The sequence below is a fragment of the Podarcis gaigeae genome, assembly GCF_964106915.1.
Source record: "Podarcis gaigeae genome assembly, chromosome: 2".
Lineage (NCBI taxonomy): Eukaryota > Metazoa > Chordata > Lepidosauria > Squamata > Lacertidae > Podarcis > Podarcis gaigeae.
The window spans coordinates 90,138,844-90,160,900 of record NC_139679.1 but is presented as its reverse complement, the minus strand read 5'-3'; the positions used below and the strand labels follow the sequence as shown (position 1 = coordinate 90,160,900).

The window sequence follows — 22,057 nt, the reverse complement described above, 5'->3', positions numbered from 1 at the left end:
TTAACCTGAAGCACTATTTCTGGGTTAGTGGAGTGTGTAACCTGAAGCGTATGTAACCCGAAGTACCACTGTATATATAAAATTTATCAGCCCCACACGTGCAGACTGGAAAGCAGGGGAATCTGAGATTACCAGCCAATTAGTTTAATATATGTTGTGAGAAAATTGGTGGACAGTATCGTTAAAGATGTAACTACTAAGCATAGAAGAACAAGTGCTGCAGAAGTAGAATCCGCATGGGTTCTGCAAGGGTAAGTCCTGCCTCACAAAACTTTCAGAAAGTTGTTTGACAGTGTCAACAAGCATATAGATAGAGATGATCCTATCAACATTGTGTACTTAGACTTTCAAAAAGCTTTTGATAAAGTACCTCACCAAAGACTCTTCAGAATAAGAGAACTTGTGTTCAGATGACCGTCTGTAAACAGTCTTTTCATAATTTTTCCAAGTTCATATTATATATTGCTTCCCATAGAAATGTAAATCTATTCCTACAAAATACTAAACTTATACTGAACAGTTTTGTGTACTGTAAGCTGTATCGTATGCGGAAAGTTGAGCCCACAAATCAGCAAACAAGTAGCAGTTACTTAATGTTCATTTCAAAGAGTAGAGTGGTTTATTTGTTTGCAATGATTAAATATTTTCAGTTTGTTACCTGCAATGAGAAAGTTTTGAAAGCGCTGGGAAAGCATGTTCTTTGGGCAGGGGTATGTACTATACCTGACACCAGGTAAGTAGATTCTAGATACAAGTTAAAACAGTCACAGAGCTAGTGTAAGTTGCCACTAGAAAATCGGTTTGTGGCTATTGGTCTTACACGCACTTACTCATCTGTACAACAGAAATAAAAATGGCTTACCAAGAAAGGTTATGTGGGAGGGCAAGAGGACCCAGCAATACTTTCCCATTGAAATCCATGTTGGCAATCTGGTCCTATGCAGAGTTCTGCTACAAAAGCCAGTTTGTTTCAGTAGGTTTAGCTATGCCAAATTTTGCAGGGGATTGGTTTGTAAGTAATTTATAAATAAACCGCTTCCATAGGAACATAGGAAGCTGCCATACACCGAGTCAGGCTATTAGTTCATCTGGATTAGTATTGTTGACACTGCCTGGCAGCGACTCTTCAGGGTTTCAGGTAGGAAACATACCCAGCCCTACCTGGAGATGCTGAGGACTGAACTTGGGACCTCCTGCATGCCAAAGCAGATGCCCTATCATGAAGCTGCAACCCTTCTCCTTTTCCATACTATTTCACTTAAAGAATTTTATATTTATTCCTCCAGAGATCTCAGCTTGCATGTAGCTGGGTTTTTTAAAACAATATTGCATATTATTTCTTCTTCAATTTAGAAAGTGCTGTGCAGACAATGAGTAGTTGTGCCTGTTCTTCCATTTGGGGGAACAGTTGATTAATTTCTAGAGAGAAGTTGATATTCAAGACAAGCCCATCCCCCAATGTCAATTTCAGCTGACCCCACCACGCACCCAGCACGGAGGGGGTGATTTATCGCTGGTGCTTCTTTCATTGCAAGAAGATGCAGGATGTTAGCAAACACCTGCAGTCCCACTGCAGCACTATAGCAGAGCATCCTCTGGAATGGGGTGAAAAGACGCGCAGCAGCTGCTGCCTTCTCTTCCCCCCTTTCCTGTAACTTGAGAGGCTGCGGATATCTGCCAGTAGGTGGCGCCCTCGGCCCAGCCGTAGCTCCGACTATAGGCTATATATATCCTATGATAACAGTGCAGGGGCTCAGCTTTTCCAGCGACTTCTAACCAGGGGAGGGGGTAGGAGAGGGAGGGAAAAGAGAGAGAGAGGAAAAACACTACCCCCGTCTCACGGTGTCCCTCCTGTCGCCATATTCTCCATGCAGATCTCCAGCAGAAGGAACCCCTTTTTAGGGCAGCAAGAAACTTCAACTCCTTCCTGAACACCTATATAATATATTAAAACAGGCTGCACAGAAGAGATAGTCTTCCAAGGCCAGCTGTCCAAGATGACTAACATATCCTATCACATCTCCAACCTTTTGGAGAAGATGACATCCACCGACAAAGATTTTAGGTAGGACCCGAGGTTTGGTAGCGTTTGGTGCATATAATATTCTGCGTGGGTGCATGTTGTAAAGTCATGTTCTGAGGTTTCGTATGTTGTTGGCTTTTTGGATTGCACACACGTGTGTGTGTGTTCGCGTGTTTGCTTGCAAACCTTTTAGAGGGAGGGGGTTGTGGAAGAGGGGGAGGTTTTTAAAAAATACCTACGCCTGAAAAAGGACATCCTTATAAAGGGGATGATGTGAACTAAGGAGGCTCACTGGCTGTAGTCCGTGCAATATCGCCCCTCCCCCCTATACTATGGGGCCTGTAGTGTGTGCTGTATCTATAGACAGGGCTAATAAGACGGATATGAAACGTACTGCAGGCTTCCAGGGTTGAGAAGGAGAATACTGCCGTCCTAAAATTTCTCACTGGGTAGCTGATGTTATGATAACCTTTTATGTTCCTCTTCCTAGACGGAGGTAGAGATGCACTGCTGCTAGACAGCTGCAGTGGGCCATGGTGGGAGTGGGTGGGGAATCTTCCTAATCAGCTGTTACCATTTGGGAGACGATTGGTCGCCTTCAGTGCATTTTTAAAGAAAAACAAATCTGATCTCGTAAAGCTGGGGAATAATAGCCAACTAAGCTCTGGTGTTTGGAGGAAACCAAACTGAAGTTCAGTTGTAACTGGAAGAAGATGCATTCAAGCAGCAGCTGAAAACAGGCTGTAGGTTACGGCTGCATATTTGAAGGAATCACTATACAGTATGACTAAGTAAGAGGAGTGGGTGGGAAATCAGCCACCAAATGTGTAAAAGAGGATTTGTAGCTCTGCCCTCCAGAGTATGGGGCTAATAGAGTTGAACATTCCCCAGAGGGAAGGAAGGAATGAAATCCCTTTGATTTCCATGGAATGTATGGCCTAAATTGGTCTAAATCCAAGCACTAGGATTCTCGTTAGGGTTACCTGTATTTGAGGGATGCAAAAAAATATGTTCTATGCTCAAAATTGTGAGGAGGAATCAGTGTATTGTGTGCTTGATGTGCCAACGGTATTGGGCTGGTATGGTGTCTCATCACCTTCTAATACCAGTGTGATTTATACTTGAATACTGTACTCATGAACAGAATTTGATTATATTTGGGGGAATGATATTGAAATATGTTTACATTTCAGTGTGGTGATGGCCTGGTGAATAAACATAATTGTTTATACAGTACACTTATTATTTTACTGTGTGTATAATATGTGTTGGAAATAAAGTATTCCTGTAAACACTTACATGGGTTGTAAGCCCTATTGAATCCACTGGGGCTGACTTCTGAGACAGCATGCCTCCAGTGGCACTATGAATTTATTAAAGGCCCTGAACCAGTTTTATTCATTTTTCACAGTGTCTCAATTATATATCTGAGTTGTGTATTTTGAAAGCTTACTATTTTAACCTTATTTCTGGTGGTTACTTATAACTGAGAGTTCAGCTCTTTTGACATTCCAGTTTTAAGCAGAAGTCCTTTAAAAAAAAAAGTCTTCAGAAGGAATACTGTAGTTATTAAATATTTTAGATAAAACCTTAATGGGATAACCAACTCCAAACAAGTTTTTTTTTTTTTAAAAAGTTGTTATATTCTGATCTTAAATGAATATATTCTGAACAAAGCCCAACTGATTTCAGTGGAACTTCCTTCCAAGTAGGTATGTCTAGATGGCAGCTTTAAGGCATAAACTTGTGAGGTTCTGTGATTAGTCCATGTGTGATGAGAATGAAGAGTAATGACTTCTACTCTGATGGAACATCCCACTCTGAGGCTTTAGGAGCAGGCCAAGGGCATCACATTGGCACAGCAGTAAGTGTTGGGTGATCTCATTAATGCCACATGTGGAGTCACTATACTCAGGTGAGATGTGGGCCTAGGTATACCTATAAGGTTTGCAGCAACCACAAAAAACAGGTATATTGATGCTGACCTACAGCACAATCCTATCTATGTCTATTCAGAAGTAAATCCTATTGAATTCAGTGGAACGTACTCCCTGGTAAGAGTATATAAGATTTCAGCCTTATATGCCTAATTTTTGAAGATCCTACCTGTGTGGCTTGCAGCTAACACAGTGGATAATATCGTGGTTGGTGACTAGTTTCATGATGGTGGTGGTGAGGCAGCTGCAGGACTAATGTTAGAGCAATAGGCCAAATGTATTTATGTTTCCACATACTGCATACTTCTTTGGCTCTGTCTGCCCTTTCCAGGAACTATGTGTGGGAAGAGCTCCCCAAAGGGGGAAAGAGCTAGGTAGGAGAGGTTGATTGGGGCTTTGCATATTTTCATATACAGTACATTTCAAATAACTCTAGGTTCATAAGGAACCCTTTCATTTCCATTTATTCCACCTCTTCTCCCCAAAGTGGATTTAGACAGTTCTACTTTTCTAGAAAATGAGGTGCTGGAACTGAGCTCCTGTGAGCTCTGGCTGGGGGAAAAAGCCCTGGATATAGATATGGAAGAGAGTAAAAAATGCAGAGAAGGCAATAGAGAGAAGTTTAGATTGTGGCACAGACCAGCTGTGAGGAATTCACAGGCCAGGCTTGGCCTATGAATGGTGATAACACCTTACCTGTAACACCACAGGCTTTTACTAACACCTTGTGGGTGCCATTGAAATGGTCAGCTCTTTGGTGTGCCTGGGTCTGCTCCCTGTACGCTACTTGTTCACTTTTATATATGGAGCGTTTGCAAATAATGCCTTTCTGTGAGTTTTCACCCTATCCCCAAATATGTAGAAAATCCTGTCCCAATTCTCAAGGCTAATCCCTCACTGAAAGCTTCGAAGTCCTTCGCATCTGATTTTGCCAAATATTAACAGCTTCACCTGCCCTGTCCAAATTATGTGCTAATGATTCTCAAGTAAAGATAAATGGTCCATTAAGAATGGCTGTTTAGGGCTAGAGATTATGCATCATTGGGAGCTGCACATTGTACATGATCCCAGAGAAATGATGTTTTGCAATAGGTAGTAGTATCTCTAGGGAAGTGCCAATACTAAACACTGAGGTGTGGACCAAGTTTTGTTTATGCGTAGCACTGCCTCTTCCAGCACCCATTGATAAAGTGCTGGCTTTGTGTCTGGCATAGCACTTTGGTATAAGCTAGCACCCGTAGCATTCTGTTAATGAAGGAGAATACTTAACATTCTCTAATTGTAAACCATGCACTTGAGAATAGATGGGAAGATAAATATAATTATTTCAGCTAGTGAAGGCTCTCAGAGCTTCTTCACACTTTTGTGCAACAGATGAAGTATGCCATTGTCCCATTGGTGTTTTGCTGCTGTAAATACTTAAATCATGCACATCTTTCCAGTCATGCAGTATGCGCAGAATTAAGTGTGGTTGTGTTGGAAAGATTGAAGTTTATTAAAATAAAAAAAATGGTTTAAGCTAAGTAAATCCTTTGCTTCCATATGCCTGGTTATCTTTAGTTAAGGGGATTCTGTATATTGATTTAACTAGTAGGCAAGCTATGGATTAGTTACTGTTGGTAAAGGTTTGTTCTTCCTTGCACCCCAGCTCTATGGATTTTAATCTTCCATTCTGCTGTCAACCCTTTTAAAATGGAACTGCTTGCGCCAATCAATACAACCTATTGCTGATATGTGTGTGTGTGTCCCCCACCCCAGGTTTATGGCTACCAATGACCTGATGATGGAACTGCAGAAAGATTCCATAAAGCTGGACGAAGACAGTGAGAAAAAAGTTGTGAAAATGCTTCTAAAATTACTTGAAGACAAAAATGGGGAGGTGCAAAACCTGGCCGTCAAATGGTAAGACCCCTCTACATCAGCTACAGCAGTACTTGGGTTTTTATCATAAAACTGCTAAGTAATCCATAGGAGGCTTCGACAGGTTTTGTGTAGGCTATGTCGTCTTGTATTTTGCTTTTCACCCTGTATGAAAACTTGCTATTTCACACAATGTAGGTTCAGTTTCTGGTTTGTGGCTTTGCCTGCTGATCCTGTCCACAGACACAACCCTTGAGGGGATTATGGATGATCCTACAGCATATGTGTGTGCATATTTGCTTGCAACAGAAAGCTGTACTTTTTTTTTTGCTTGACTCGCCATCTCCCAGTGTTGCCTTGTGAAAGATGCCCCTGGTGCAAGGCAAGTTCCTGTGTTTGCTCCCATGAGTACAGTATTTCCTTTATAGCTGTCATCTTCCAAGCCTTGTCTGCAGAATATGTCTATTGGGAACAACTTCATTTCATGTGTGATACCTTTTATCTCTTTCTTCCTTGCCACCCCCTCACCCTGGCATTGTAGTTTGGGCCCTTTGGTGAGCAAAGTGAAAGAATATCAGGTGGAAACAATTGTTGATACACTGTGTACAAACATGTTATCGGATAAGGAACAACTCCGGGACATCTCCAGTATTGGGCTGAAGACGGTCATTTCTGAGTTGCCTCCTCCATCTACAGGTAAAATGCACAAAACCAAAACCCGAACTCTCCTATTTGAAGTTTTCTAAAATTCCTTTTCCAAATGCTAGAAGCTATTAAATGCATTCGTGTCCTGAGTGGAAAGGGTTTATTTTACTTTTAAAGCTAGAAATGAAATGGTTGAAAATTACACTGGGACTTAATTACACTGGGACTTAATGCAAATCTCACCACTCTGACTAAAAATTGTCGTAGTCGAAGGGAGATAATCTACATTTGAATCATTGCCAGATATATTTCCTTGTTCTTTTTCAAACCCCTTAATTCCCCTCTTTTGTTGACCATTCCGGGTCGCCCAACCACTGCCACAGTCATTTCTCCTGGTAGATCAAGAGGAGAAGATGACTGCAAAGGTTGCCAGGTTTCTAGCTGGGGCAATCAGAATAAGGCCCACTATTTGACTGCAAATTCAGGAACCTAAACTGTGTTTTATATAATCAACTTTTTATTTTGTTCTGTGTATATCGTATTTTTTGTTTGTTGCTATGGCTGATGGCTGATGCAAATAAAGTTTAATTCATTCACCCCTTAATTCTGGTTTTCTCCCCATCCTAATAGGTTCCACTATGACAGCCAACGTATGCAAAAAAATCACAGCCCAGCTTACTGGAGCCATTGGAAAGCAAGAAGATGTCTCTGTGCAGCTTGAAGCTCTTGACATCTTGTCAGATATTTTGAGCAGGTATAAATAAAACATTTCAAACAGTTGTGTAGTAGGTTGCATCTGCAGCAGCTTTCTAGAGATGAAGAGCACAGAAGCATTATTATGTTTTACTAAGTGTGTTATTTCCCTGGCACCAAGTGAATGACACATTAGAGAAAAATCAATTCAGGCAGTATTCATAACTTGGTTTTAATGAACGTGTTCTTAAAAACTGTGTTGATAGGAAAATATGTGAATTCTGTTCCTCATTTTGTTGTAGAAAGGTGTAGAGAAGTGCCAGCAAGTTGTTTCTTCGTGGCGTTTATGTGGCCGCTATTTGGCGAGGAATTATGCTGACATGAGTCTCCTGTGTCTCTTGCCTATGGCTGCAGGTTAGGGGGGACTCTGTATTCCTTCCACTCCTCAATCCTGAACTGCCTCCTTCCTCAGCTGACAAGTCCCAGGTTGGCCGTGCGCAAAAGGGCCATCATTGCCCTTGGCCACTTGGTTTTGACTTGCAATGGGAACATCTTTGCAGAGCTTATGGAGCACCTCTTAGCAGAGCTGAAGAGAAACAACTCCACGTCTACCACCAGAACATACATCCAGTGTATTGCTGGAATCAGCAGGCAGGCTGGGCACCGCATAGGTAAGTCTTGTTTTGCGAAGGCTTTGCCACTTGTGGTGTTGTTACCCAAGTGGATTTCTATGCCTATATTTCCCCCCTAGCTCTTGGTTTCATTCTTCCAGTGAGGTGGGAACTCCTGAATTAGTATCTTGGGAATCTAGTTGTACTACCGTAAACATCTTTTCCTGCTGTAGCAACTTTGAGTATGTTACGGTGTAAGCAGGAGCCAAAGGCAGTTTTTATTGCTTGGGTAAGCTAAGAACCTTTTAGACTAGGATCAATGGGGCTGGAATAAGCCCAGGTGTATGGGAGCCCAGCTTTCTGGCCTAAGATTCTAGCAGGCCACTAGCAAAGAATAGGAGTGAAGAAAGTGTCAAAGATATATACACAGAACAGATCAATTCAGATGGCTCCAGCAAATGAGCTGGGAAAATGCTCCATATGGATAATTGTAAGCAAAAAAAAAAACTTCAGCGGGTGATTTAAATTGAGGATGAAGGAGATATTCTCACTGCGGCTGCTACTATTTTCTTGGATTTATGTGGTCCCAGATCTATTGATTTCTAACATGTAAACTGCCACTGTACTGCTGTCACTGGATACAGGCTCCCTTTCATGTTGTAGAGATAGTTATGCATTATGATATGTCTGAAAAACAGATATTTTAGATTTTACATCCAGCACTATCAGGAGCCCTCTGACTACTCTCTAGGCCTGGGAAAATTTATGTTTAATGGTTCACTCCTTCGCTGTCTTCTAGGAGACTATCTGGAAAAGATGATCCCCTTAATCGTTCAGTACTGCAACGTTGAGGATGATGAGCTGAGGGAATATTGCTTCCAGGCCTTTGAGTCTTTTGTGAGAAGGTTTGTGTATGTTTATCATGGTCTGGTTTTCCGTGACATGCAAAGTTCAGCACGCAATGTTGCTTTGTGTATTTTTTTTGCGGGGGGGGGGGGGGGGTTGTGAAGGGTCTGCTTTTCAATAAGCTGCTATCCAGAAATCTGTGCTGTCTGATCTGATTTTATTCTGGTTAATGGAAATGTGTCTCAGGAGCCCTCCAGTGATGTTTTCTAGATGGTTGGCTGGCCCCTTTGCATGCTTATGTAATGACTTCCTTATGTTACATAACCACACCTGCTGGAAAGGGACTTACCACTGAATGGAGACCTGTCAAGTGGGACACATCTGGTGGATCTGGAAATTTTGCAGTGAAGAATCACAGTTCTAAAATAATTGAAACTTGAGTCATGTTTCTGCAGCTGAAATCCCCAATAGTTTGTTTTCAGGGAAGATTATAACTTCCTTTTCTTCATTGTTCTAAAGGTTAAATAAAATGAAGAAGAGGGCTTATGTCATTTTGAAAAGACAGGAATAGAGTGAGATTGAATTGGGCATTATGAAAAGAGATCTTGTGCTTTGTATAACTGTTAATCAAGGAAAATTTTGACACACTGAACCTCTCCTGTGATCCTAGAGTGGTCCAGTTGTGGAATCATATCTGGTCCAGTTGTGGAATCATATCTGGTCCAGATAATGATTTTATGCAAATATCAGTTTCCAGATTGATTTCAGCAGAACCCCAATTGCATACATATTCCTTTATGCATGTGAATCTGGCCTTTTTGTTGAAATTAATAGGCAGCACTTTGAGAGGGTCATGTGTGCATTTGAGACCTCATAGTTTCAATCAATCACAATTAATTGATTAAGAAGTATGGTGAAGTTTTTGAAACTGATGTAAGGTGTTTCAAGTCTTGGGGGTGCCAGAGACTGTTATTAATTGGTTGTTTGGAGAATACTATTTATTGAATTAGGTATTTTGTTCCATTTTCATTTGAGATTTTCTTGCTGTTTTCAAAGGTGTCCAAAAGAAATTGGCCCTCACCTTCCTAGCGTGACAGCATTGTGCCTCAAATATATCACTTATGACCCAAACTACAACTATGACAATGAGGAGGAAGATGAAGAAGAAATGATGGAAACTGAAAATGGGGAGGATGAGGAACAAGGTACGGCATGCTTAGGAATCTGATGGTGATATATTCAGAGAAGCCTGGGCTGCACCATCAGTATCCTGAGCAGTCCTTTCAAACCTCTGTCTCTTTCCTGAGCCATCCAGCCCAGAGGCTGGCATGGAGAGACTCATCTTTCCATGGTCAGCAGAACATGAAAGCAACGTGTTCATCGCTTTAGAAGTAACTGTAAATTAACTCTCCAAAAACATGTCCAAGTTGAATTTTGGAGCATCTGCAAGGTCAACTGACCTGAATTATTTTCATTTTTAAGCAGGAGAGGCAGCAAGGCCTGGCTTTAGCTATACTCAACGGCCACTTGGTTTCTGTTTCTCAGAAAAGTCCTCCAGTGCCTACTTTCCCCTGCAGTTGTTTGAATGAGAGGGAGAGATAGCAAGCTTCTTTCCATTGTGTTGACTGAGACTGGCTATTTCTCAACTCTGTTCCTCCATAGCAGGATCCACTAAGAAGCCAGTCTACCCAGCAGCTAGCAGAAGGAAAGAGAATGATTCTCCTTCTCTTGTTCTTGCTGGGACATGCAACCAACTTGACCTTTTTCATTTCTTTTCTGTACTGAAGTATGTCCAACACAGCCCTCTGTCCCTTTTCCTTGTAATTCTAACTGGACGGAAAACTATATCAAAATCCTATTGTACTACAGTGTTACAGGAAGATTTGAAGTGATGGTTATTGTCCCATTGTCTGTCTTGGGTTTCTTTGTTTGAAAAAGAGAAATGGGATGTAGACCTGTTACACCCTAAAGTAGTCAATACCTGCTTTTCCACTTTCCTAATGCTTGGTTTTCCACTTTTCCTCCTTAGAAAGTGATGATGAGTACAGTGACGATGATGACATTAGCTGGAAAGTTCGCAGGTCTGTGGCGAAGTGCCTTGAGGCTATTGTCAGCACCAGGCATGACCTCCTGCAGGATTTCTACAAAACACTCTCACCGGCTTTAATAAGCAGGTTCAAGGAAAGGGAGGAGAATGTTAAAGCTGACATCTTCTGTGCTTATATATCTTTGTTGAAGCAAACGCTGCCCATTCAGAGTTGGTTGCATGCTTCAGATGAGGCAAGCAAGGAGGATATACCTCTCACCATGCTCCAGAACCAGGTGAGTGAGGGAGCCAGGGGCCTGAAGAGATGACCCTGCCTAACACAGAGTTGGGGAACCTGTGACCCTCCAGATTTTGCTGAACTTCTACTCCCATCATTTCTGACCATTGACCATGCTGGCTGGGGCTGATGGGAGCTGGAAGGCCAAAGATTCCTAATCCCTGGCTTAACGAGGTGGTTTCAAAATGATGAACTTACATTAGACTCACTGGCTTGGTTCAAATGGAGATCTATTGCCCTTAAGACAACTGCTCTGATATGATGATCTGGTTCCATAAGTAGATAGACAGCAGCAACAGGAAGATGCAGCCTACTATTTTCTGGAGGAGCCCTTCCTCTCTGTAGACGCCTTGGAGGAAAGGTGCGCTGGTTTAGCATGGCGGGGAGGTCATGGCAGCCGTAGTCCAGGTGCAATTTTTATAGGGGGGAGTGACCAGGCACCTCCACAACAGGCACCTTCATTGGAGCTTGGCTCTGTGTGCTAAGAAGCTGTGCCTGGCCACAGCTTTGGTCCGGGGTCAGGTCTCACCTGGGAGTGGGGGAGAGCAGGGGAGTTGGCGGCAAGGCTCCAGCCCACCCTCCTGGCTGAAGCAGCTCCGCTCCTGGGTCAGGTGTGACCCAGGGGTGGAGAGCAGGAAAGAGAGTCAGTGGCAGTTTCGCCACCCCTCTCCTCTCCTGAACTGTGATACATGGGCTCTGCCCCCCACCTCCCTCGGGGGTGTACCCCATGCGCCCACCCCAGGCGGTGTGGGCATATGCTCTGCCACTTGAAAGGTAATCCGCAGCTTGATTAATAGTGGGCCAAAACATTCACGTAATTAGGTCTTCTGTCAGCTTATGAAAATGTGGTGTGCTGTGAAAATGAAATAAGAAAATAACTCGTCAGCACCCACTGCATTGTTTTCAAAACAATATGATTTATGTAGCAGCTGTAGCAAAGCAGCTACTATCCTAAGTTAGGAAAATGTTAGCTGCCATTTAAAAGTTGTGTTTCACTTTCTGAATCCATATCTCAGCTTGATAGCAATGGGGTCTGGGGCTATTGAGTGCCTGCAGAGATAGGGCATGCACTGATTTGAAATGTACTTGATTGGAATGATCCTACTTTGTGGATCTTGGGGAAACATTCTGGTGGATCTGAAGTTTTAAAAATGTCTCCTGTCCAAAAGTTTGGACACACAGTACACTTGTGGTTGTTGTTTTAAAAACATACCTTTGGAAGAATAGTTCATGTGAAAAACTTTTTCTCTGAAAAGAATTGGATCCCCTATGTGTTTGCTTTCTGTCCCCCTCTGAGAAGCTCACCCATGTCCACATAGATGAATATTATGAAGAAACAATCCATGACTATAACCTTTCCTGCATAACAGAAACCATTTGCAAATTGGCTCCCCTTCCCATTCCATACTAAATGATTAATGCCCAGTCTTAGACTTGGGTCACTTGCTTCTTTAGCTGCGTGTTGGGTTACTAATGAGTTTCTTTCTAACCTTACAGGTTCCAAACATCGTCAAGGCCTTGCACAAGCAGCTCAAAGAGAAGAGTGTCAAGTCAAGACAGGGGTGCTTCACTCTCCTGACAGAACTGGCTAATGTTCTTCCTGGTTGCCTTGCAGATCACATACCTGCACTAGTACCTGGTAAAACTTGTCAGGAGGGAGGGGACATAGCAGGGAAAAGGTTTTCAGTATAGAATACTTTTCATTTTCAAATGTGATGCACCTAAACCATATGACAGTGGCTTCTTTTACATACATAGCTAACCACCTGCTCCTTCAGAACAAGTCGGTGGATATTTTACTATTGGCTTTGCAGAAGCCAAGAGCTGGTACTATCTAGTCCTTTAAAAATCCATTTGAACTTCATGGGTTGGGGGTAGATTGCCTTTCTTATCTTAAATTCTCATACAAAGTGGAGGCACACATCACTTCAAGCCAGAGTGTTTGCTCAGAGCTGTCACTGGCATAGACATGGCAGGTGACCAGTTCTGAGGTGAGCTTGTTCCAGCACACCTTTGCTTTAGATAGAATTGGAGTGTGGCGAGAGAGCAGAGTTACCTGCCCTCCGAGGAGCTATATAGTAGGGGAATGACTTCTGTAAGCTACTATAAGGCACCCAAAGGGCTTTGTACATGAAACAAATTGTGCGGAAGGTGCAAATTATTAAAGAATGCAAATTTATCTGTGACTAAATCCCCACCCTGCCAATTCTCTTTTGTATGAGTTTAATTCTGTCTGAAGCTAACTTTGTATTCTAAAAATTGAACGAAGCTGACTAATACTTTCTCCAAACAGGCATTGTCTTCTCCCTGACTGATAAATCCAGCTCCTCCAACATGAAGATTGATACGCTGTCTTTCCTTCACGTCGTCCTTTGCAACCACTCCCGGGATGTGTTCCACCCGCATGTTAAGGCCCTGTTGCCCCCTGTTGTGATTTGCATAGGGGATCCCTTTTACAAGATAACTTCGGAAGCTCTGCTGGTTACGCAGCAGCTGGTGAAAATCATCCGGCCCCTGGATGTGCCTTGTACGTTTGATGCCAAGCCCTATGTGAGAGACCTCTTCTCTGCTACTCTGAAGAGGTTGAAAGCTGCTGACATTGACCAGGAGGTGAAAGAACGGGCCATCTCTTGCATGGGGCAGATTGTTTGCAACCTTGGAGATTACCTAAGCAGTGATCTCCAGTCAACCTTGAAGATTTTCCTGGAGAGGCTGAAAAACGAAATAACCCGACTGACCACAGTCAAAGCACTAACTTTAATTGCTAGCTCCCCGCTCAGAATAGACTTGAGGCCCATTCTTGCAGAAGGATTCCCTATTTTGGCTTCCTTCTTGCGAAAGAATCAGCGTGCCTTGAAACTGAGTACCTTGACGGCTCTCGACATCTTGATCAAGAACTACAGCGACAGCCTCAAGCCGGCCATGATTGAATGTGTTCTAGTAGAGCTCCCTGATTTAATCAGTGAGAACGATATGCACGTTTCTCAGGTGGCTATCGTGTTCCTTACAACCTTAGCTAAGGTTTATCCCTCGTCCCTGTCCAAGATCAGTGGTACAGTTCTCTCAGGACTCTTTCAGCTTGTTTACTCGCCTCTGATGCAAGGTGGGGCCCTGAAAGCCATTGTGGACTTCTTCCAAGCATTGGTTGTAACTAAGACAGTCAACATGAGTTATGCAGAACTGATGAAGCAGCTGACTAGCCCTATCTACACTTCGAGCCCTGGCGGGGCATCTGCAAATTTACATAAGCAGGCCTATCACTCTGTTGCAAAGTGCGTGGCAGCCCTTTCTTCCGTGTGCCCCAAAGAAGCACCCGGGGTGGTCAACCAGTTCATTCAGGATGTGAAGAATCCCAAGTCCAGCGCTGCTGTCAAAATGTTGGCCTTCCTTTCACTGGCCGAAATAGGACGCACCACGAACCTCAGCGCTCAGAAAGAGCTCAAAGCCGTGATACTGGATGCGTTCGCTTCGCCCAGCGAAGAGGTAAAATCGGCAGCTTCCTACGCTCTGGGCAACATCAGTGCAGGCAGCCTGAAAGAGTACCTTCCCTTCATGCTCAAAGAGATTGGAGGCCAGCCTAAACGGCAATACTTGCTGCTCCACTCCTTGAAGGAAGTCATCAGCTCCTCTCCGGGAGAGAGCCTGAAACCCTACGTGGAGGACATCTGGGCACTGCTCTTCAAGCACTGCGAATGCACCGAGGAAGGGACCCGCAACGTAGTCGCCGAGTGCCTGGGGAAACTGACCGTGGTGAATCCTTCTCAGCTGCTGCCCAGGTTGAAAAAACAGCTGTCATCAGGTAACAATGAGGGCAAGCCCATCTGTAGCACTATTGAGATGCTGTAGGCACTAAGGCCCCCTGTGCCTTTCATGACTTCTGTCATTGAGCCAGTATTGTGGAAGCAAGGGCAGCCCACTTGAGTGAAGCAACCGCCTCAGGTGATAGAAGCCCCTGAGGTGGTGTCTCCATGAGCAGGCCTTAAAGCTGGAACTAGTGGCAGGGCCTCCCTCTCCAGTAGATAAAAGTGATTTTGTTTGGTGTATTTTAGTTAGAGGGATTTATAGATGGCTTAATCAAAGAGCTCTCTGTGCATAACAACCTTGGACATAAAAACCCAGCTAAAACTCATGAAGCTTACTAAAAACTATGCATTTGCATTCATTTTTATAATATTAGTGGATGGCTGCTAGATGCTGCAGCAAATTATAATAATTTGTTGGTTGGCTCTTCTGTATATTGATGCGTGTGTAGCTTTGGAGGAGAAAAAGCAAGAGAGATATTCCAGCTAGGAGAACAAAATGGGAACAAAAAAGGGTGGGGGAGACTATTCTGGTATATAGATGACTCGATGAAGAAAAAACTACAGTATTTGTTTTTATTTAAGAGGGGGAAAACCTAAGGTTTTTATTTAAAAGGGCAAACACTTGTTCTCTTCTACATATGTACGTTCCTAATGAAACCATATTCTGTAAGATACTAACAAAGTAGGTTTTCTTCAGATGTCTTAACATTTGCCTAACAGAGGGGTGTCAAATATAATGGGCAGTTCTGGATTAACCACTAGGCCAAGTCACCTTAAAAATTATCTGTAATTCCCCACCCCTAAAGTATGTTTATCAGTGTACGCTGCCTTGCTATTTTGTGATACATTATAGAAATACTTCTATACAGTGGTACCTTGGTTTATGAACAGTCCTGTTAACGAACTATTTGGTTTACGAACTTCACAAAACCAGAAGTAGTGTTCTGGTTTGCGAACTTTACCTCAGTCTTTGAATGGGAGCTGAATGGTGGAAAGGCACCGGTGGCGGGAAGCCTCATTAGGGAAAGCATGCCTTGGTTTAAGAATGTATTTGGTTTAAGAACAGACTTTAGGAATGGATTAAGTTCGTAAACCGAGGTACCACTGTATATAAAATAAGCATACTGTGGAAGAGGGCTCCAATTTCATTTGGGCTTGCTATGGTGACAGAATCATCTGAGTGCAGCTCTGTGGATGACTATCTTTATATGATGGGGGAGCAATGGCTATATTCCCCATTTCAAGGGGCTTCATCTAGGAGGGAAATTTCTGCATTGCAGAAAACGGGTATAGGCTCTTATTGCTGTGACTAAGGCAGAGGGAGAAATTAAGGAGTCATCACAGAGGTGTGGGCTTCCAGAATGCAATTAAACAGAGATTTTCTTTTCTTTAAACCAGTGTTGATGTTTGGGAATAAAGCACTGGAAAGCTTTTTAAAATCCCATTTTAGACAATACAGTATTACTTTGCCATGCTAAATGTTCCCAGTAAAATTCTGCTCATACTGTTAAGCATATTTGTTTGTCACTTTACCCTACCCTTCGTCTGACAGCGTGCAGCTGCTGCCAGTCTGCATAAAAAGTTTATTTCATTAGACCATTAGATGACCACCCTGCTTAAACTGCAGCTGTCTGCCAAGTGGCTTAAGCAGGGAGATGAATGTAAAGTTAGTTATAGTTTTAGTCCTCCAGCTGGTAACATCACTTGAGTACCAAAAAAGAGCACCAAAAAAGGTATGTCACACACACTTAATATTCCTGTTTGCTAGCTTAGGTTGGATTTCTCTCTCTCTGAGTCTGTGTGTGTCTGTCTGTGTCTGTGTGTCTTTTGGAGTGGCGGAATCTGAATAGCAATCTTAATAAAATGTTATCTGATCTCTATGCTCCTTCTTAAGATGATTCTTTCCTCTGTTTTGATTGCAGGTTCACCATATGCTCGAAGCACAGTAGTAACTGCAATCAAATTCACCATTTCAGATCATCCACAGCCCATTGATCCCCTTCTTAAAGGATGCATAGGTAAATGTTTGTTTCATACAGAAACCTCCCTGGGCGATCAGAATACCAAGCGTTGTTTTGTTACAATAAACAAATTCACAGTGGCTATACAAGAGGTTTGCTTTAACTGCCTGGAATTCCCATTTACCGGTACTCAAAAATAAATAATCTAGGGGAGTTGTTCTTTAACCACAATCAGTAGAACTGCAAGGCTGAATGCATGTTTTAGAAGGCCCCCTCAATATATTAGCCATTATGCTTTAGAGCAGAGAAAGGCATACTGGGATTGAGCTTAAGCCTGGTTCCTCCTTGCTTCCTCCCTGGTTTAATGGGGGACTTGAAGAGCATACATTGTGGGTAGCACACACATGGTGCCAGAGCACAACTCAAAACAACCCTGATGATAGTAGTGCCCCCCGTCCTTTGGTGCTGGTTATGTCATGGAAATGCTCCCTGTGCAGGAACTTGTTTGTTTCTATACATGGCTTGGTTATTTCTACAGTAATCTATCCACAGATTAAGGATGGGTGAATTTAGTAGTTTTTTGGAGCCACCTCATAGGTGGAGAATTAAGAGAGAAATTTTTAAAAATCATGGATGGAATCAAAGGTTGTACAAGACGACTTTTGCTCATACAACAGGACCTTGGCTTTCTCTGCACAGCCCTAAAATCTGCTCTGGAGAGTCCCTTAACTCCTGCAGATCAGACTTTTGAGGGCCCACAAGAAGAGAAAGGCAAAGTCCTGTGGTCTGAGCGGAAGCAAGTTCCAGCCATGCACAGATGTTGCTTTGGACAAAACTTCTCATCTGCTGTTCAGTTTATGTGGCGGCTGCTAATTTCAATACTGAATGATCAGGTTTGTCAAAAAGAAATTGCTTGCTGCTATATATTCTGACATTTCTAATACATTTGAGTTCTGTTTCCAGTTTTAATTTTCAGAGAATGAAGGGAAAAGGGAATGGTGTTAATAATAGATGCAGCTAGTCTAGTCACTGCAGGCCTTCTCAACCTTGTGCCCTCCCAATATTTTTGGATTAGCTGCATGTTGGCTAGGGCTAGTTGTAGTCCAAAATTGTAGTACAAAACATCTGGAGGGCATCAGGGTTAGAAATATAGAAAAGAGGGTTTAAGGTGGCTTGTTTCTACAATGCCGACACCTTGTTTTCACAGTTTCTGTAGGTGTGACTCAGTTGATGGGGTATCCTGACAAGACAGAAGTACTGTTCTTGGGGGACAGGGGGCGGGGTGGTGTGGAGGACTACCTGATCCTGAATGGAGTAACTGTGCCCCTGAAGGACCAGGTGCACAGCCTGGGAGTCATTTTGGATTCACAGCTGTCCATGGAGGTGCAGGTCAATTCTGTGTCCAGGCCAGGGCAGCTGTTTACCAGCGCCATCTGGTACACAGGCTGAGACCCTACCTGCCCACAGACTGTATTGCCAGAGTGGTGCATGCTCTAGTTATCTTCCGCTTGGACTACTGCAATGCGCTCTATGTGGGGCTACCTTTGAAGGTGACTTGGAAATCGCAATTAATCCAGAATGCGGCAGCTAGACTGGTGACTGGGAGTGGCTGCCGAGACCATATAACACTGGTCCTGAAAGATCTTCATTGGCTCCCAGTACGTTTCCGAGCACAATTCAAAGTGTTGGTGCTGACCTTTAAAAGCCCTAAACGGCCTGGGTCCTGTATACCTGAAGGAGCGTTTCCACACCCATCATCCAGCCCGGACACTGAGGTCCAGCACCGAAGGCCTTCTGGTGGTTCCCTCGCTGCGAGAAGTGAGGTTACAGGGAACCGGGCAGAGGGCCTTCTCGGTAGTGGCACCCGCCTTGTGGAATGCCCTCCCAGCAGATGTCAAGGCAATAAACAACTATTTTACTTTTAAAAGACAACTGAAGGCAGCCCTGTTTAGGGAAGTTTTTAATGTCTGCCGCTGTATTGTTTTTAAAATTCGGTTGGAAGCCACCCAGAGTGGCTGGGGAAACCCAGCCAGATGGGCACGGTATAAATAACAAATAATTATTATTACTGAGTCTGTCTTTTATGGGGTGAGACTGTTATTTCATAGTGACGTTCCCATGCTGATCAAAGGTGAACATGCTGGATCTTGTGAGAATATTTTCTTTCACATCTGCGACAAGGTGACCACTTGCTGTTTCCCAGCTGGTTTTGAAGTAAAAGCTGCTTTTTGTACTATTACTATGCAGGTGACTTCTTAAAAACACTTCAGGATCCCGACTTGAATGTTCGACGTGTTGCTTTGGCTATGTTTAATTCTGCTGCTCACAACAAACCTACTCTGATCAGAGACCAGCTCAGCACAGTACTGCCCCACCTGTATAATGAAACCAAGATTAGAAGGGAGCTGATACGGGAGGTATGGACCCATGTAGATAATATTATCCATTTCAGTTTCATATTGTGATTTGGCTTTTTCCTATAATTTGTGGATTTATCTGGTTTAACTAGTTGAATGACCAGGTATAATAGCATTTCTCCTTTTTCTTTTTTTAGGTAGAAATGGGGCCATTCAAACACACAGTAGATGATGGCCTTGATGTAAGGAAAGCTGCTTTTGAGTGCATGTACACACTTTTGGAAAGCTGCCTTGACCGACTAGACATTTACGAGTACTTGAATCACGTGGAGGATGGCTTGAAAGATCATTATGACATCAGGGTAACTACCTCCTTTTCATTAGCAGCACAGCTTATTTCATCTGTTACTACTTCACTAAGGGCTGTTTGGAGGTTGCTCACCTCCCACGCCATGTAGAGAACAAGGCTGTTTTCTTCCTCCCTGTGCACAAGTGAATGCCTAAACTTGGGTGTTAATTGTTTGAACATGAGCTCTTCTATATATTCCTAAATACTGAAACCCTTTTTAGTGGTTTTGAAATAAGAGATCAGTGTTTGGACATCACTTCTACATAGGAAAGGGAGAGTAGGGAGGAAGTGTTGCCGGCCTGCAACTCACTGCCATTCTTGCGAAGTTTTTAGGATTAGGGAAACAGCCAAACAATGGAGTTTTGTCATTTGCTTCCCTGGTTTATCATAGAAAAATCCATCATTTTAAAATACAATGGGAACTGAAAAATCCATCATTTTAAAATACAATGGGAACTTTGGTGCAGTGATTCATTTGAGGCTGATGATGGTTGCTTGAACCTGTTGTGTGAAAGTGATCGTAAGTTACTGGAAATTGTAGCACTGAAAATATTCAGGGGGGAAATAGTTCATGTAGCCTTTTCCTTTTTCTCCCCCTTTTTTTTTTTTAGATGCTGACTTTCATTATGCTGGCTCGCCTTTCAACACTCTGTCCTAATGCAGTCCTACAAAGATTAGAACGACTAGTTGAACCCCTGCGAGCAACTTGCTCTACAAAGGTAATACACTAGGAAAGCTCAAGTACTGTATTTCATTTCCTTGAGCAGTTTGCTTCCAGGTCTGTTTGATCCCCTGCCCTCCATTCTCAGGTTAGACAGAATACCTACCTTTCATTGCTGTAAGCTAGAGATAGCTAACCTTTGGCCCTCCTGAATACAATTCCTGTATTCCCTGACCTCTAGACCTGCTGGGATTTGGGAGCCCAACATCTGGAGGGTAACCCTGTATGTAAGCCAGTTGTTTTAAACCAGTGTGCTGTGGCACCCTGGGGTCCCTTGAATGATGATCTGGGTGCCATGGGCAACACTGGCCTCTGTCCCTCTTTCCTTCCCTCCCTCAGATGCCCTATCGCATGTCTGCCTCCCAAGGGCTTGCACAGCTGTTTGTTGCAGCAGCCCTGGCTATAAGCTCCGCAGGCAAATGGTGCCTCTGGGAGGCACCTCTTTGGAGTGGGGTGGTGAATTCAGAGACCAGGTGTGACAGTAGCAGCTGCCCAGAAGACACCCAAGGAGTGTTTGAAAAAGGGTGAGGCTGCTAGCTCTGCAAGCAAGTGGTGATGTATGGTAATTGGGCTCCTGGGCCCCACAGTGGTGCTGCAGAAAGAATGCAGTTGGCCAAGGGAGTTGTGGACTCAAAAAGGTTGAAAATCTCTGCTATAAGACATTGTAAGATCTCAATGCAATTTCTCCAGTTACAGGATTGCTAGTCAGTTTGATTTTTATTAGCGTATTTTTGTTCTGCCTGAAGGTCATTTTTAAAATGTCTCATTTTTCTTAGGTAAAAGCTGGCTCTGTAAAACAGGAATTTGAGAAGCAAGATGAACTGAAACGCTCCGCAATGAGGGCAGTAGCTGCCTTATTGACCATCCCTGATGTAGATAAAAGCCCTGTGATGGCAGAATTTTACTCTCAGATCAGAGCAAATCCTGAAATGTCTTCACTTTTTGAAAGCATTCAAAAGGATTCTACTTCATTGTCTGCTGCAGAATTAATGGACTTGAGCTAGAACTCCCAATTTTCTCCTCCTCCTCACACTCCACTATGCTGAGGGTGGACAATCATATTCTAGAGCTGATTTTAGATGCAGATATCATTTTAAAAATGGCAACTTTCTATATAAACAGGCATGATTTTAGAAACATAAAAATGACAGTAAGGCCTGTTGATATCAATAGGGTAATACCACTTTTAAGGTCACTTATTCTTTAGCTCAAATACACAATCATGATTTTTTGCCAAAAGTTGTACATTGACAATTATATCTCAAATCACTGATGTGGTGGCACTATCATGGAATTTTGTAAAACAGTGATGATAAATGAAGTTATGCTATGCTCAAGCATTAGTCAATGGCTACAAAGATCTCATAATTGCCTCAGTTAGTGACTTTTATGTGTGCTAATTTTACACTGACTTGAGTGACTTTCATAGTAGGTGAACTGAAGTGCTAAACTATGAAAGTAACCCAACTGTCTTCCATGATGGAATGCCTTATGCTTAATATTTGTCTGTTACCACATACCTCTTAAATGCAGCAGCTGGGTATTTACTATCCCCCCCCCCCCATGAGAGCTTGATACCAAAGCATTTATTTTAAAATACAAAAAGTTAGCATGTCACTCCCAAGAACCATTGATCTCTCTGGTATGAAGTATTTAATAATGAAATGGCACCATCTGGTTATAAAAATGCTAATACCAACATACTGCTGTTTAAATCTCACAGTACAGCCTAGAAAATGTTAATTTCGTGCAGCCATGGATTATTAAGCTTCACTTATAGGATTTTTTTCCCATTTGAGTCAGTCTGTGAATCACTTAAGTGCTCTATTTATAAAACAGGGTGTCACCTTTTTTGTTCTACATGGAACACATCCGATGAAAATAAAGATCATAAATGCATCAGCAGTATTGATTCAGTTGCAGCTTT

General features: G+C 42.9%; 1 protein-coding gene across 1 annotated transcript; it reads left to right on the top strand.

Annotated features, from left to right (window-relative positions):
- The first annotated feature begins 140 nt into the window (after positions 1–140).
- Positions 141–22,046, top strand: LOC310837200 (cullin-associated NEDD8-dissociated protein 1-like). The gene is made up of 16 exons (XM_083723252.1): positions 141–251; positions 1,875–2,065; positions 5,719–5,862; positions 6,362–6,516; positions 7,096–7,219; positions 7,573–7,829; positions 8,569–8,674; positions 9,672–9,820; positions 10,645–10,937; positions 12,437–12,578; positions 13,233–14,738; positions 16,665–16,760; positions 18,951–19,120; positions 19,258–19,422; positions 20,021–20,128; positions 20,907–22,046. Exons 2-16 carry the CDS (start codon positions 1,998–2,000, stop codon positions 21,132–21,134), a joined length of 3,711 nt encoding a protein of 1,236 aa, XP_083579378.1. The 5' UTR covers positions 141–251; positions 1,875–1,997; the 3' UTR covers positions 21,135–22,046.
- The last annotated feature ends 11 nt before the right edge of the window (positions 22,047–22,057 follow it).